The 18,370-nt window shown below is 36.7% G+C and overlaps 1 protein-coding gene across 4 annotated transcripts in view; it reads right to left on the bottom strand.

Annotated features, from left to right (window-relative positions):
* The window catches only part of DENND5B (DENN domain containing 5B), a 174,336-nt gene that overhangs the window by 83,570 nt on the left and 72,396 nt on the right, over positions 1-18,370 (bottom strand). For all 4 annotated transcript variants that reach the window (XM_072654371.1, XM_072654374.1, XM_072654375.1 and 1 more), the window contains exons 5-6: positions 12,600-13,130; positions 7,164-7,395 (exon numbers count right to left, since the gene is read on the bottom strand). In XM_072654371.1, the coding sequence (XP_072510472.1) occupies positions 7,164-7,395; positions 12,600-13,130 (763 nt within the window). The remainder of the gene's footprint in view (positions 1-7,163; positions 7,396-12,599; positions 13,131-18,370) is intronic.

The raw sequence follows: 18,370 nt of genomic DNA, 5'->3' as shown, positions 1-18,370 counted from the left end.
AACGTCTTAGAGGACTTGCTGAATAACATGCTCAGCGATGAGGATCCTATGTTAGGATCTGTGAGTAACTAGTTCTGTACGTCTGTTGTGGATAGCAACAATCCCAGTTTCCAGATGCTTTGTTCAACAGTTATTGGTCTTGATGATATAATAGATGAAGGAGTTGCTAAAGAAAGTGGTAATGACACCATTGATGAAGAACTTATTTTGCCTAACAGAAATCTAAGGGACAAAGTGTTTCAGTCAGAAACAAGAAAATCGTCTTCTTTAGGCACAAGAACAAGTGCAAAATTTGCGACAAAGCACTACAGCCAACCATTTAAATACAACATCTTTAACTAATTCAAAGAAAGCAGCTGTCAAGAGTGCATATGTACAAAAAACAGAATTCAGACTACTGGACAGGTGTCAAAATACGGAAGAAGGTGTTTGAACACTCAAACCAGAAGTCAAAAGGAGTAGCTAATATACTGGATTAAACAGAAGAGGTACCCGAAGTGTCAACAGTTTTTTTCAAGTCACTCAGCATGATCACCTTGTCAAGAACTTAAGGATGAAGACAAACTAGTTATTAAATATAAATGCCACAAAGGAGAAATAACTGTGCCATCCCATTCATTAACTACTCCTCATCTATCAGAGACTTGTAGTACTGAAGAAAAAGCAGAAAGTAAAACCAGTCCAGTATTTTTTAAGCTTTTAGATAAAGAAGAATTTAAACATAATGATCCTATTACCAATAAAATAGGTGAAACTCATCTCAAAGGAAAGGACTCTAATGGAAGTATTGACCATACATGAAAGGAAACCTTAAAATTTTCCAGAGAGGTTGACCAAATGGAGGTAGCAGAGGGTGCTGCTGCCTCATCTGATGTTGCTGCTTGTTGAACTCCAAACAATATAGAGAACAGTGTGGTTCTATCCAATTCTGTGGCTGAGATTACTGAATGTAATACAGAATTGCAGGACACTATGGAATCTGCTATTAAAGCTGCACCCTCACTTCAAGAAACTACAAATCTTTGGGTTAACCTTAAAGGTGCAGATACTAAACTATCTGATGAACACTCAGATACTGTAGAAATGTAACGAAACTAATTTAAAGAGTGTATATACCACTATAATGAATCAAAAAGCAATGTTTTAGAAAACATTATCCATGGTCCTCCTGACCATAGTCCATAACAGCATGCCAAAAATATTAAAATAGAATCTCATGAAACAGCAGAAATTCACTCAAAATCTTATGGAAGTGAATGCTGAAAACTAAAAATTAATTAATTTTTAAAAAATAGCAGAAAATCAAGATGACAGAAATAGGCAGTCCAGTAATATTTCTTCATTCAATAGTATGAATGTTAAGTCCAAGAACAGTAAATTTCTGATTCAGTCTGAGCAGGGCATAGCTACAGGTACTCAGAAAAAAAATCATTTCAGCAAAACAAGAAATTCAAAGCTACAACTAGAATTGTAGTTAAAAGTATAATAAGGAATGCTAAGGAAACTCAACAGAATTTTCATAAGCCAGTTAAAGTAAGAAAAAAACAAGTTGATAAAAATCTGAAATCACAAAGCAGTGGTCCAGATATCAAATCTGTGAAAAATAAAACTCATATAACATTGAAAAACAGATCACAGGCTCAAAATTTAGTGCGGACCTGTAAACTACTGACTCACTGCTTGGGTGACAAAATCCATGGCCACTCGGGCGGCTCTAAAGAATTTTACCATATGACTTCAGTCCATACTAGACATTTGCAATATTACAACCAGAAATAAATGCATAAGCAACAGCAACGATCAGCGTCACTGAAAACTAAGTCATATAAAGGAAGATATCGAATATTTAGGTTTAGAATCCATCAAGGAGGAAGATAAACTGACAGTAAAAAAAAGAAAAAACCAAGCTGAGAAGCACCTTCAACCACACCAAAGAAGTAGTAAAAAGTTTTTCTCAGGATGAACCTCTACTGTTCATTCCAGATAATACATCTACTGTAAAACAGGAAGGCTCTGAATACATCTCTTCATCTGAAAACAAATATATGTGGGTTCCCATCAAGCAGTGTGGATTTTGAAAAAACAACAACAAAAAAACCCTACATGGCGACAGATGTGTGTGTGTGTGTGTGTGTGTGTGTGTTTTGGATGGGGACATCACTGTGTGATAATTTATTCCTTTATGTACAAAGGAGTACTTCTGAAGCTTTTGTCAAATCAAAAAATTTAACTTGTGTTAATAAAAAGACTAAGTTGATTGAATAAATGGCACATAGTTTTGCCAACTTAGAGTTTTCTGAAAATGCAATATTACTACATCAACCAATTTATACGTAAATGTTTTGTTACAAATATTTAGAAAAGAGCTCTTAATTTCTAGGCATCAGAAAATTCTAACTTAAGATTCACCAATATGAATGCTACACAACTTTTGGTATCTAACACATATGTTTTTTATTTTATTGGCTCAAAAACCACTAGTCAAAAAAGTAAAGTATATAATGGAAATTCTAAACATTAAGTATCATTAAAAAAAGAGTTTGTATAAAGTAGAATATGGCCCACTCCGAAGGACAACTACCATGTTTTATAAACAACAAATCCGAATTTTGTGATAAAATTTATAATCACCCTGGTAGCTTAAAAGAAAAAAGGAAGCAGTGGACTTGTAAGCATTCCTTACCAAAGGCATGAAGAATTTTTGAAGTTCAAATACAGGAATAAAGAGAAACATAGAAAAGCAAATATGAGTGAACCATGATAAAGGACTAAACTGTTTATATTCAAATATGAAGAGATGATACATATGTCTCCTTTGGACCCTATCACCCTTACAGTTTATAGAGGGAATACAATTAGATAAGGCCTGGGAGTGGTTTTGTTATGTCTTGATGATTTAAGAATGAAAAGGGAAGGGAAGATGAAGGAACTGGGAGATAGGGGAAAGGGACAGGAATGTTAGGGAAAATATCTCACATAATCAAGGTGTATAAATAGACATCTATACAAATAGTGAGGAGAGGTTGGTGGGAAGCAGCTAGCACTTGAACCTTATTCTCATATGAACTGGTCAAAAGAAAGAATACATACATACAGAGTTGAATGTAGAAATATAGAAATACATTTCACTCTATAGGAAAATAGGAAGGAAAGGACAGAACGGAGGAAAGAGAACTAGAGGTACGGTAAACAGAGGGAAGAATCAGTCTTAAGGTAAACAAACTTAAAGGATGTACAAAAATATTTATGTCTTTTTGTGAGGTGGCACATAATGATAATAGGTGTGTGGGGATGCCTATAAACTAGGGAATGGATGAACAAGTAATGACATATAAGTATGAATGAATGTTACTGTGCTGACCTCTTATCAGTGCAATAATCAAATCAAGATTCCAGCGGGCTAATGAAGAAACATATTAGCCATGTCCTGATAGAGTGGTGAAGATGGCACAGTAGATAGCGTGCTGGCCCTTGAGTTGGAAGACCTGAGTTTAAATGTGGCCTCACAAACTTACTGTGTGAGCCCGGGCAAGTCACTTAACCCTGTTTGCCTCAGTTTCCTCATCTGTAAAATGAGCTGGAGAGTCAGACATGGCTGAAAAATGACTAAGAAACAATGAAACTCAAAAGAAATAGTAAAGTTATGAAGACAGGTTTTGAGGGGAAAGTAATGAGGCATTTTTTGGGATCTGATGTGTTTGAGACATACATAGAACATCTAGTTTGAAAGGTTCAAAAGGTAGCTGGTGATATGTAACTACGGCTCAAGGAAAAGACTGATGCTGGATATACAGATCTGTGAGTCATCAGCATAGAGATGATAATTAAATCCAATGGAGCTGATGAAGTTATCAATATAAAGCATGCAGGGAAAGAAAAAAAGAGGGCCCAGGAATGAGGTCTATCCACAATTAGGGGATATGATATGGATGATAAGCCAGGAAAGGAGATTGAGAAGGGGTGGTAAGATTAGTCAAACATCATGGCATGTTATTTATTTTTCTGTTTATATACTGTAACCAACAGTAGCAACAATAAAATTCTTGAAGGCGGGGACTGCTTTCCATTTTTATCTTTAAATCCCTAGTGCCTGGCATATTATATTGTTTCTTGAAATAAATTCACTGAATTAAAAACAATGGTTCTACTTTTCAAACTTTGTCAAAATTAGGAGAGACTCAATGACTCGCTTATACTGGCCACAGACTCCTGAACAAAAGTTAACCACTTATGCTGGGCAGTGTTACTGATTTCATTCACTCTATTACCTACGATAAGATAAGTGCCAACATTATTTGTGGGTCATTATCAGGCTATCAAGATATTTTCAGAAGGTCAAATACTTCTAAAGTTATATGAAAAAGGCATCTGCATAGTATAACAATACTCTAAGTCTCTAGAAATTATCTGTAAAAGACCAGTTAACTCATTAGTTGAAGGCTAATTACTTGTGCACCCTGGGTCCACATAAAAAAAATAGGAAAAGTGTAATGCTAATGAGATGAAAGATCTTCCCCATCCATTAATGGGCCTGCCCATTAAGGGGAGTTTGATTAGGGGAGATTTGTAGGAAGGCCCACATTTTTGTTAAGGAGGCACTGGTTCTCAAGGATTATGATACCCTCTGGCTCTGAAAAATGTATAAATACTCTGAGGTGAGGTTTTACTTTGAGGCTTACTCACTGGAAGTGTTTGTTTGGCCAGAGGAGACTCTGGGCAGCCACTAAGGAGCCCCTTGGCTTTGAAGACCCAGGTGTTGGTGCTTCTCTCTCTGGCAACTATGCATGTATGGTTAGACAGTTGCATCTGTCTCTTGATCTGGGATGTATGTATTGCTTATGATCAGGCAGCTGTTGATCTTCATTTTTCTGTATTTTCTCTGAAGTTCAGAGTGCTAACTTTTCCCCTTGAACTAAGTGAATGATATATGTGCTTGATTAAAGTGATTGTTGATCCCTCAAAAACTGCCTTTCCTTTGAGAAAAGCAGATTAAAGAACCTGTGTAACAGGCCCTCTGTCCTTACTGTTACAAAAAGTCAAGCAATTAAGAGACAAAAGGAAGTGACATAATTTGAGTTAACTATCTTTTTCTTTTCTTCTCATATGAATCAAGTACATTCAAGTAGCCTCTGAATGCATTATTATTAGAGATAACGAAAGGGACGAGGTGGAACTAGACATATAATCTCACTGGTACAGAGAATTGCCAGGTGAGGCCTTGATTTTTGTGAGACAGTCTCTGCAAGTATTATTATCCTTTTTTTAAACAGGTGAGAAAATAGACTGAGGGGATAAATCACTCCAAAAGAAAAGACTACCCACAAGGTAGGAAGACTGACCTAACTGAAGTAAAGCAGTATGGTACCCTAAATATCAGACAAGAGATGGCATATTTCAGTCAAGTTAGACCATCATTACATTGACCACAACTTTCCTTTAGACCAAGATGGTGATTAACCCAGTACTCTACACCTGGGAATATCTGTACCCTCCAGACCACCAGTCCATCTTCAGCCAGCATTGCAGGGAGAAAGGATTTGCAATCTCACCACTACCAACCTCTGACCAAACTGCCACTGATAACCAGTTAAGTCCAAGAACCCCAAAAGAGCAGTGCCCCCCAAATCACTTGCCTTGCTTTCAGCCCAACTCCCACAGACATTGTCTAGGAAAGCAACCCCTATGAAGAAGAGATAAGCTAAATGTGAACCATAGGCAGACAAGGTAGTCAGCCTACCTGAAGCAGAAAGGCACCCTGAGGGAGAGACAAGGGCTATTTCTGCTTGGTGAAACAAGCAACTCCCACCATCATCCCTCAGACTACAACGCCCAGGATACTGAGCCAAAGAGCTAGTATAATAGCAGCATTACCCTGACCCCCTAACCCTCTACCCATGCCCCAGACTATCAGCTCTGTTTCCAGTCCAGACCTGAAAGCCATCATCCAGGGAATCGACTCTGGTGGAGATGTAAACTGACAACTGCTTCCATAGATTTTGTAGGCCTTGCCTTCTGAGACTGCACAATTAGTGAAAATTTAGAAAAGTTTTTACCACAAAGGTCCTATCAAATGATGCCAGAAACAGATATGGCTTTATCCGTAGAACTAAGAGAACTGAATGAAATTAAAGAAAAAAAGTATATTACCAAGGTACTCTGCTGTCTAAGCACCCTGCACCCTAAGGACCATGAAGACTTTTCATTTGACTAGCTCCCAAAACATTCTATACTTTTCCTTCTCATACTGTGAGCTCCTTTATAGACAAGTCTTGCTTTTATATTTGTATCCCTAGCACTTAGCAGACTGCAAGAGCTTAAAATGCTTTTTCATTCATTCTTTTCTACAGAAGAGTATATTTTGCAATTAACTAAGGATTTGGAGATAGGTATGCTTTTTGTCTCCCTCGAAAGATCAAGAATTTAAGTTCATACCATTTATCAACATAAAATAGCTCATTAAATAAAATATCCAAAAATTTTGCATACTCATTTAAAAATTAATTAAAAAGCTATATTACACTAAAAAGAAAAATTAATATACAATTTTACATTCCTATACTGACAGAGGGAAAACTACTCATTTCAATAATTTAAATATACCTCTTATTAAAGGAAATTATGAATCAAACTATTATATGTGTGTCCCACTGCATTATTTAGATCAATGAAATCCTTTTATATTTATACATCAGGAAGTATCTCAAATTTATTATTTAAAAACCAAGATTTTCTGAATGACACAAGGAAAAGTGTTTGAGAAATACTTCTTCGGATGTCATAAATAAAAGGACAGAAGCTAACATTTTTGTCATTAGATACAAACGTGTATAATGATGATCATGTATCAATCATGTGACCACAGCACTTAGTTCCTTATAAAAATGCTTCATTACATTTATTATTATTTTTCTTCCAGAAACTGAAAAAGTAAAAATGCAAAAGGAGGTATGAAACCTTTTCCTAGAAAACACAAAAGAAAGTAAGAACAAAATGTAGACATATCCTTCAATCTCCCTCTCCCCTACTCCCAAAATTTCATTAAACATAGGTCACTGGAAGAAAACGTATAGTAAAGGAAGAAAAAAATTTTATGCACAATGGGAAAAATATGTAGAAAGGGGAACAGATAAGAAATTTTATTTTAAATTACAAACTGAATGTACCTGCTTCTTTTAAAGTGTTGCATTTCTGATATATAGAGGTCCGCAAAACAGGTGCTCTTACATTATACAGTCTTATCTTCTCAATTCTTGAGTCAAAGACCCGAAGTAGAGGATCTTTTTCCTCCCACTGGGACATAATTTTATTATCAACAAAGGTGGCAAACATCTGTGTTTCAATGAAGTGTGAAAGAAATGGAAGATAAGGCTCAGGCTGATCAGACAGAAAAGAAGCCTGTAATGAAATAATTAAGCAATTAGTGAAGTTAGCACTCTTTATTATTATTTTTGCATCTCAAAATGTCCATATTATTGAGGTCTTGCCTTACGATTATACCTTCTAACCTCTTAACACAAGGATGCCTTCTGAAATTTCAAGAGCCCTCCAAGAACACACCTTTTTCATCTTTTATTTTCAATTTATAATCACTTACAACTTTGTCCACTAATACCACATTTCAGAGCTTGATCTCATGGTAGAAACTTTAACATACATGATGATATTCTATCAAATACTCTAAATTCTCAGGTTTTCAATCAATTCAGTTACCATGACCTAGTCTTCCATCCCATCTAAGCTACAACAAGGATGGTTATAGCACTGATTTTGCTATAACCCATAAATACTCTACTTTCATTTGAGGAACTCAAAAATTGCTTTATATGGTCATAATCTTATCATTTCATCTCTCTTTTAGTCCTTAATACTACTAAATTTATCTTCAGCTTCACTATGACCTCTAATCCCTTTACCAGAGTACTTTCCCAGAGCTTCAGCCCTGCTCTGACTATACTATTCTATCTGTCTATCCACTTAGTGAACACGTTCAATTCCACACTATCCTCTTCTCTTAAATTCCCTCTTTCTTTTTCCTATTGTCAATCATACCTTGCTAAATCCCAACTCTAGGTTACTCCTGCCATCCTCCTTTGCTTCTACTTATGTGCTGCTGAATAAAGCTTCAGCATATCAAATGAGTTCACTATAAATTTGTTATTAAATCTCAAGTAGGTAAACAAGGCAATCCTCCTACTGTTCCTTAACTGATTCTCCATCCCACTCTCCACAACAGATAACCTGAATCTTCTTTTTTCCTCAGAAGTCTTTCATAATATAGCTCTCTCCACTTTCACAGCTGAGGATCTTATCTCATACTTCACTGAAAAAATTAAGGCCATTTTTCAAGCGTTCTCTCATCTCACATACTCCTGACATCATCCCTCACTTTTTCCTCCTTCACTCCAGTCTCTGATGAGGAGGCTTTTATTCTTGCCAAGGACAAGTATTTTAAATGTGTCCTTGATCCTATCCCCTCTCATTCCTACAGCATATTGTTCTCCAGTTCCACTCTCATCCCTTCTCTAACCTTCAATCTCTAACTACTAATTCTTCCCCTAAAATTTGTACAAACACTTCAAATTTCTCCTAGCATTAAAATTTTTTTTAACTAGGTCCTACCATCCCCACTAGTTATGGTCCTATAGCTTCCCTCTCTTTTTCAGCTAAATTCCTTGAAAAAAATCATATACTTGGTAGTTCTAATTTTTTTTCCTCTTAACTTTCTTCTAAACCCTCTGCAATCTAGCTTCTAACCTCACTGTTTATCTCAAACTGCTCTATCTATGCTACTGGCAATATAATCATCACTAACATCTTTTTCTAAGACTTCATCCTTCTTGGTCTTTCTGTAACACTGGAAACTGTTGAGCGCCCTCTTCTCCTGGACACTTTCCTGGCTGGGTTTTTGTGATCCTGTCCTCATGTGGTTTTCAGCCTGCCTGTTGTATCCATGTTATGCTCGCCATTGGGGGTTGGAGTTGTAACCCCAGTGCTCTATCCTGTGCCTTCTCCATCAAATATTCTTCCTCTCTTTGATTTTATTGGTTACTATCATAACATTTTACCAACTTTTAGTTTTCTAAAGTTAATTATCAAAATCTATAAATCTTTTTCTACCATGCGTCCCATATGTTGCTCAAAGTTTCCTGGGAGTAAGGCACTCTGAGATATGAATCATCCCTTTTAGGCCACTAGTTAGTCACTGTTGAGAAAATCACTATCCTCTCAGTCATTTAGGTTCACTATTTCAGTCATTGATGACTTCCTACTCTTACTCACTGCATTCGATCAAATACTAAATCTCATTTCCATTTTCATATCATCTCTCCATTCACCTAGCTGCCACCTTAGTTCAGCTCATCATTACTTTTTGATTAGTTTACTACATTAGCAATAGCCATCTATTTGATCTCCCTGCCTCAATCTCCCTCTGCAGACTCTAATCAATCTTTCACACAGTGACAAAGTGAGTTTCTGAAAGTTAGATCTGACCATCACATCCTCTACTCAATAAGCTCCCCTTAATATCTTTAAGAACAAATATAAATTTCTTTAACACGTAAAGCTCTTTATCACCTGTCCTCTTCCTATCTCTTTCATCCGTTTATAAATTATTCCCTTCTGTGTACTTGGGGCCTAGCCATACTAGACTACTTGCTGTTTGGCATACAAGACTCTCCATCTTTATCTACCCTCACTCCTGGAATGTTCTTCCTCCACACCTCTACCTTTTAGAAATCCTGGCTTCCTTAACGAGTCAGCTGAAATGACTTCTTCTACAGGAACCTTTCATTTATTTGTAAAGATCAAATGAGATAAAATGTAAAGTACTTTTCAAACCTAAAAATGCTATAAAAATGTTAGCTATCATTATTATTACATATCTTGTAATTTCCTTGAGAGTAAGGGTTGTTTTTATTTTTTCTTTGTATTCCCAGAATTCAGGAGCATGTCTGGTACAGAATAAACCCTAAGTGCTTAAGGACTGATTGATAACTGAGAACTTTAAATATTTATATGTATGGGGATTATGCAAAGAAGATTCTATTTCCACTTTATAGTTTTAAAGATTAAAAAAGAAAGAGCAAATTCTCAATTTTGGTAGGAATTTGTAAATTTGTTCTAAGGATAAATTCCTGAGGGCATACAAATTCTCTCTCTCTCTTTCTTTGTCTTTCTCTCCCCCTCCTCTCCTTTTATAAGAAGGAAGGAAATGTGCCAGGCACTGTGCTAAACACTTTATAAATTTTTATCTCACGTGGGGTTGTGCTAAGGGATTTACAAGTATTATCTCATTTGGTCCTTACAATAACTCTGTGAGATAGGTGCTATTATTATCCTTTTACAGATAAGGAAACTGGGATAGACAGAGGTTTCACGACACAACTAAAAAATGTCTGAGGCCATATTTGAACTTGGGTCTTCCTGATTCCAAGTCCGATGCTTTATCCACTGCATGATCTAGCTGCCTTTTACAGAACTGACAATAGGCATCAAAATAGTTAAGTTCAACGACAAAAATGCAAGATTAAGAAATAATGAAGCTGGCAGCTCTTTGGGAGATTTATACACAGGTCAAATATGCCCACAAATAACAGCTCCTCAATGAACAGCTCATGAAAGTCACTTTATCATACATAAGAAAGTGAAATAACAAATTAGGTGGCATGCTACCTAATGGAAATACACTTTAATGAAGAAGAACAACTAACACCTGTTACACAGTAGGAGTGCCTGGCACATAGTAGGAGCGCCTGGCACATAGTAGGAGCTTAATAAATGTATATTGATTTGACTTTTCTATCATCTTTCTTTAGACAAATTATCATCGGAAACGTATTTGCTGGATGTTGCTGGATGTTGTAAACTAGCTCCAGGAGTAAATCAGACCCTTTGGGAGGTGCTGTAAGGACAGTATGATGCCATTTAGTGAAAGACAGTAATGTCTAATAGCAGAAATTTTATTCTTTAACAGTTATCATTGCAGAGAACTAAACTATATCATAGTGGTCTGAAAAGGATAGTACATATCTGGAGGTGCCTTACTCTGAGGAAGGAACAGCAACACATGGGATACATAGTAGAAAAAGATTCATAGGTTTTTGACAAAGAAACGTTGCATAATCAACTTTAGAAAACCAAAAGGTGAAACTTTTTTTGCCTTACTTCATATAAAATTTTAGATGAAAACCTTGAAATTTCATTAATAATCTATTTCTCTTCTTTTTTGACCAAGAATGAAGTAAAAATTCTGTACCTGAAATCAAACCACTGATTTTCACAAAAACTTTACTATAGAATCAAACTGGAAAAAGAACAGATTTCATTTAAGAAAATTTAACTTTCACAGCAAGTACAGATAATGAAAACTTCTATATTAGACAAAAATTTGAGATATCAAAAGTCACACAATTTAAAATTTTTCAAAAGTGTTTACAACATATGAAATTTTTCTTGGGGCAGAGTATGTTAAATGCAAAATTAAAAGAGTAAGATTTTTTAAAAGTGCTGATAAATGCAATCTTGACTCTTGTGTACAAATAGCCACAAGAGTTAAACAGCCAGTAGGTACAATTAGCCAGTAGGTACAATTTAGTGGCCACGTTGATTCCACCTCTCTCTTGATGATGGTGTCTTTGAAGGCAACTCACCCCTACCTCAAACACATAAGTTGTTTCTTACTCTTAACCTTAGTACTGGGCCAGTTCAGTGGTGAAGAGGATAGTATGTTGGCCCTAGGACTAGTTTCTGGCATTGACTGTGGTCAATGCACCATCTCCTTAACTCTCCATCCATTAGTCAATAAGCATTAATTGTTTACTATACACTGAGGGCTGTCCATCAGTCTATTGTACCTTCCCCCAGCTTCTCTGAGTGCAAAGATAACTTTACTGTGATATTTCTAAGAAATATTACTCCGGTCATTTTTGTGCCAACATGATATATGTTATTTTTTTCTAAATAAGTAATAGATAGGAAAGGTTCTGGCTGTCCAAGTACTCCTATTCTCATAACTTAGAAGTATCATTAACCCATATATTTCACTCCATTCCCCAGTCCAGCCTATGTTGCTTGGGAACTATCACCTCTGACACAGAGATGGCTAAGTCCCATTTTCCACTTTCCAAACGGGTGAACTGGAACATGAGGGCAGTCCCTCTATTATAGCAAGTAAGTGGCATCCTAAGTTGAATCTCTAACTGAATTTTCTTCTATAGAAATATTGTTATATATGGTGATTAGGTCCTATCGTACTGTCAGTATGGTATTCATTAAGTATACATACATTATGGGCTTTGTGGTTTGGCTTGGGGACCTGTAGGAAAATAAACTACAAATATTAAACAGACTTGAAAATTGTTGAATATGACTAGTTGGTAAGCTGGGGATAGCCTATACAGGTAACTTTGAATTGCCTAAAAAAGACAATTAATTTGATTTCTTGAAAAAAAATTTACTTTGTATCAATATTGCAATCTAGCTTATATATACAAATGAATATTCTAAATGGGTAGGGCAGGAGAAAAATTTGATTTTTTTTTACACCAAGCCAATAATTTCATCCCCTGAGGATCAGATTAAAAGGAATTGTTTTTTACTTTGTCAAAGTTCTGCATCTGCTCCCTGTTGGTCAGCCATGATTCCATGTCCTGCGCTGTCTGAATCACAAAAGCCTCATAATCGGCAAACATCTGTGTGAAGCGGTTGGCAAAGACCTCCCGAAGCTGTACGTTGAGCTTATAGTCCCTCATTTCTGCCTCTTCACATTGCAGTTTGAAGTTCTTTTCAGCCAGAGAGGGAGAAAGGGCTACTTTTTCCACAGTTACACCTGTCCTCTTGGTTAGAGCCTGAAGGCGGGCTATGGTTTCATTGCCTTTTAGTAATTCATACACGTGGATTGTGTTTGTAGAAACATTTCCATTCTTTTTGTCATTGACCAAGTCCTTTAGAACCATATTCTTAAGTTTAATGTTGTTCTCACTGCAGTGTAGGCTACCCTCAGGAGGAATTCCAAACTGAAGTAGAACTTCAGAGATTTCCTGGATAAAATCTAGTTTATTAGGAAACTGTGGAAATTCTTCTGGAAGTTCAATAAAGTGATTATCAATGTCCACAAAGCATAAGTTTGCCTGAAAAGGGAAAAAAAAATCATAATATCAGCATCAAAATTCACTGGTTTCTAAATGTAAGAACTGTTAAGATTGTTAAAACATCAAGGGTCAGGTGGTTAGTCTTGCCAAATAACAAGTAACATAAAACAAAATGACAAATCCCTAGTGTCTGTTTTTAGAAGACACCTTTTATTTCAACACCCCAGGCATTAAGCACTCTTTTGAATCTTTATTGCCTTCACTATGCCTTTTGTGCAATTCTAGCACTAAATCAAAGATTCTTAATCTATGTCATATACCCTTAGGATGCTCTGATGAATCCTACCAACCTCTTCTCAAAACAATATTTTTAAATGCAAAAAGTGAAATACACAGACAGGTCATAAAGGAAACCAATTGTATAGAAGCATAGGTATCAAAATATTAAAATAAAGTTGCAATATAGTAATATATCTAGTGATAAGTTTAATAACTACAGTAATTTCTAAGTAGTTACTGAATGTAAATCCTATTTCAAGTTATATACCACTGCAATGTGATATGAAAATATCTGTGATTTTGATTGGTGACAAAGTCACAAATACTGCTACTACTACTGTGGTTTGTTACCTACATTCAAAATGGAAGGAAATGCTTAAAGTTCCATTAAAAATTAGTGGAAGGTAAAGATGAAAATTTTATTTTCTCATCTAAGGTCATGGAAATCCTGAAATGTCTACAGATCCCCTCTGTAGGGAACTTCTGTGGCTAGACTATCACATAGATATGCAGAATGTACTACTATAAGAGGCAGAGATAATAATTATAATAATTCACATTTATATACCTTTTTCAGTGTTATGTTAATTTCAATGTTATGTAAGTTCATTCGATCCTAACAACACTGTGAAGTAGGTAATTTAAACAATATTATCTCCATTTGACTGATGAATCTAGGGAATAAGGGGGAATCAAGGGACCTATAATAACTTTTAAAGTCTATCCAGACTTTACTGTGTGAAGAGCACTGTTCGAGACAATGGGGCAGATACAAAGTTTAAATAAATCTTGAAGGGGCTTCCAGGGGTGTGCTGGAGGTCACTTAAACTGGCTTGTGAGAACCAAGCTGATTGTCAAATTTTCATTTACATACAAGAAATACGCAAACACTACAAATCAGGGCTTGATTTTTGTTCTGTCAATTTCTAGACTTAGAAGTGATGAAGAAAATGTTATAATGCAGATACAATTTAAAAGTGTGTTGTGGACATACATCCACACACATTTTTGGAGTCAGTTATTAAATATTTACCAGCTTATACTGGAATTATCAATCCAAAAAGAGATAAGATAAGAATACTAATACCTAAAATACAAAATATTACATTTGAGGGTGATCGGAAAAGGCTCCCCAAAATAGGTAGCCTTTAAGTTGGGCTTTAAAAAAAAGGAGAAAAGAAAAGACAAAGAAGAGGAAGTCATCTATTCCAGAAATAGGGAATAGCCAGCCAGTTAAGTTGTAGAATCATAGGTTTAGAAGGCAAATACCCTCATTTTACAGATGAGAAAACTGAGGCAGCTATTGATTAAACAACTTATGTAAGATCACACAAGTAGAATATGGAAGAGCTAGAATTTGAATCCAGGCCTATGGCTTAAAATCCATTATATGTGCAGCCCATGGCTGACTGGGGAGAGAAGAGCAGAGAACAATCCAGCTTGTTTAAAGCATTTAGAGGAAAGTAATATAAGAAAGGCAAGCTAGTGCTAGGGCAACAGAAAACCACTAAGCATTGTTGAACAAAGGGATAAAACCATGCTTAAGAAAGAAAAATAGATATTCTGAGAATAGTATGGATTAGAGAAGGGAGAAAATGAAGGGTGGAAAGTCTGAAGGAGGTTAATGGAAGCAAGCATGTACTTACAAGGGTGCCCAGGTAACACAAAATATGGGATGGAGATGAGGAATGTTGTTGCAAAATGGAATCAACAGGATTTGTTAAACAGTGGATATGAGAGGTGAGGCAGAAGTAGCCTGAAGGTAATAAACATGACAGAAGAATGGGTAAAAAGGAGTACTACAAACAGAAAGTAAAGTCAGAGGATAGGAAGAAGGGACAGGTAATGCGAGTTTAGGTTTTTGACAACCTACGTTTGAGGTCCTGGTGACCGTCTAGGTGAACATGTCATTTAGGCAGATGGAGATGTTTGCCTGAGATATTTTTTAGATGTAACCCTGGGCAATCATTTAACTTCTATCTTCCTCAGTTTCCTTACACATAAAATAGAGAAAACAATAGTACCTATAGTCTAGGGTTGTTGTAAGGATAAAATAAGGTAATATCTGTAAAGTAAAAATTTGCAAACCTTAAAGCATTACATAAGTGCGAGCTACTATTATTATCATACTAGAGGTAAAGATTTGGGAGTTATACAATTGGGAGAGAAAAGTCAAGTTTGGACCAAAGAAACAAATAAGGAGCTAGTTATAAAGACAGAATAGGTACAATTAAAGAGCTAGGAGGAACCCTAAGAGAATCATTACACCTCTGAAGCTGAGGGAAAAGATGGAATGTACTTAGTAAGAAAGTTAGCCAAGAGTGTGAAAAGCTGTAAAGGAGTGGGGGGTGGGGGGCAGCGGGGGCGGGGGGTGAAGCCAATGGATTTGGCAATCAGAAAGTTACTGCTTACCTAGGAGTGGTGGTTTACCTAGGAGCAGTGATTTGCCCAAGGTCACAAAGCCACTGAGCAGCAGAATCAGGACTCTAAATTAGACACGCTATTCAGCCTACATTCTTTAGACTTTATGGATAACAATGTCAAGATACTCAGAGTTTTTGAGGGGCTCTACATTACTAGATATCATATTTGGAGTGGAAGATTAGAGAACTATTCTCCCAGTGTCCCTAAATATCCCACTGCTATACTTGGATGGGGCCCTCTGATGTATATTTAACCCATTTCACAACTAATTAGTACAAGAAAGATAATACATAAATGGAGTAAAATTGTTAGGAAAAACTCCAATAAGTAATTTTTCCACTTCCTAGAGTTTGCAGTAAAATGACTTTTTTAGAAAAGGAAGACTAAATTGATCTTTGGGCTGTTTGTGGATTTGTTTGTAATATTCTTATCCATTATCACCTGCCAGGCCTAGAGGCCTGTGGGCTACCCAAGTCTTCCCTTACCTCTATCGGAGGTCTTCGGCTGGCCAAACCGGATGCTCGTATGAGAGAAAGGACGTTCCAGAGTCGAACAAGGGTTGAGCTTTATTTCAGGGTCTAGTTACAAGTGCAGAGGAATTCTTCCTTAGGAGGGAGCGAAGAATCTCCCAAGGAGGCAAAGATCTTACAATAAGAGATTGGAAGTAGAAGTATAAGTGGGGAGAGAGGGGGAGGGGAGAGAAGAGAGAGGAAAAGCGGAGCCTTGTTGTCCTCACACGTGGCCCCTCCGCCCAAGAGAACTTTCAGGCTTTTCTGATCCTACTTAAGCTCTCCAGCCGCATAGTTTGCATCTGAATACCGTGCTGTTAGATAACAATAGTGTGCCCAGATCCGGGACAATCTCGAGGGCGGGGAGAGCTCTCTCCCATCACGTTTCTCACGGGAAGAGGCGGAAATACACGAGATAGCTCGGTTCACCTCGATTCCCAGTCGTTTCCTGGGGGGTCTCGTGAGAACTCTAAGATTTAGAAGTTCCCACCTTTACCCGCCCGAGACTGTCCACATGGAATTGAGCTTCCATCCCCAGCAATCACCATGCATAAATTTCTTAGTATGTGACTAAAAGATGAGCCTTAGCCCATGTTCATCAGACAGAAACAGCAAAAATAAGTGAAATCTGGAGGTCATCCACAGAATACCTAATTTTATCAAAACAGTTTAAATTCTGTGCATCATCAGACTATTTTAAAAGTCCTAGAGGTAGTAACATTATGTATTACTTCTACTTTCATTCTTCTTTCTCAAGATCTTCTTTCATTCTTCTTTCTCAAGAAATGAAAAATGTTGAAAAGGTCAGTAGCAAGTGAAAGGAGGAGACCAGAACATATTTAAACTAGATCATTTACTGTGGAAAAGAATAACAGATTCATATAGTTTGAGAACTGAGAGAGACCTCAGGAAGCATCTAGTTCAACCTATGCCAGAAAGTCACCCTGATAATATACCCAAAGAATGGTCTCCTGTTTTTGCTTAAAGTTAAGGAAGGAGACCCACCAGTCTTAAAGCAGCTATTCTGCTTGTGGTCAGCTCTATTAGTGAGATTTTCTTGACATCAAAGTCTAAATTTGCCTCTTTGCAATCTCTATCTTTTGTTCTTTGTTTGTCCTCTGGAGACAGAGGAGAAAAAAAAATAATCCCTCCTCTAACATGACAGAACTTCAAGTACTTGAAAACTGCCATTATGGCCCCTAGAGTCTTCTCTTCCCCAGGCTACAGACTCCTTATTTCTGCAATCAATCTTTCATATATCATGGAAGCAAGGTCCTTCCTGGTATAGTCCTCAGAATTATTCATGTCATTCCAAAAGTGGGGCACCTAGAACTGAACACAACAATTCACATGAAGTCTGATGAAGGCAAAGTACAGTAAGTCTACCTTCCCCTCTACTCCCACCTGCCTTTATGCCTGGAATTTTTGCATCTGTTAAAGCAGCTAAAGGTCACATTAATAAATAAGCAGTTCTCAAGGGAAGAAACATAAAGTATCCACAACTATGTGAAAAATTGTTCCAAATGATTAGATTTGGATGGAAGAACAGAAATGCAAATTAAAAGAACTCTAAGCTTCAATCTTGTATTCAAAAAAGAGTTGACAATTGCTGGAGAGACCACAGGAAAAAAGGCACACTAATCCTCTCTGGGTGGAACTATGAGATGGTCCAGTGACTCTAGAAAGCAATTTGGAAGTATACCTTACATGACACTAAATTAGGCATTCCCCTTTGACCCAGTGATGCCACTGTGAGGAATATATCTGACAACGGCAAAAATTTAATTGATTCTTTTCTGTAATTGATTTCACTTTTGTATCACTACCAACATTTTGTGTAACTACCTAAGTCATGTTTCATTTGTCTCTGACTTAAGTTCAGAAGTTCAGCTTTCCTGCTGATCACTGTTCTATTCTTGTGTTAAGGAAATCTGTTATCCTTTAAGGATGCAAGTAGATACCAAGGAGTGTGGTCCATTATCTCTGGAACACAGACTTTAAGAAAGTCTGGTCTGTTATTACTGTGAAACTAACTAGTTACACAGGTGGACTCTACCAAGAGGCTTT

This window comes from Notamacropus eugenii, chromosome 3, assembly GCF_028372415.1.
Source record: "Notamacropus eugenii isolate mMacEug1 chromosome 3, mMacEug1.pri_v2, whole genome shotgun sequence".
NCBI lineage: Eukaryota > Metazoa > Chordata > Mammalia > Diprotodontia > Macropodidae > Notamacropus > Notamacropus eugenii.
The sequence above is the reverse complement of the archived record's forward strand: the minus strand, read 5'-3'. Positions and strand labels throughout refer to the sequence as shown.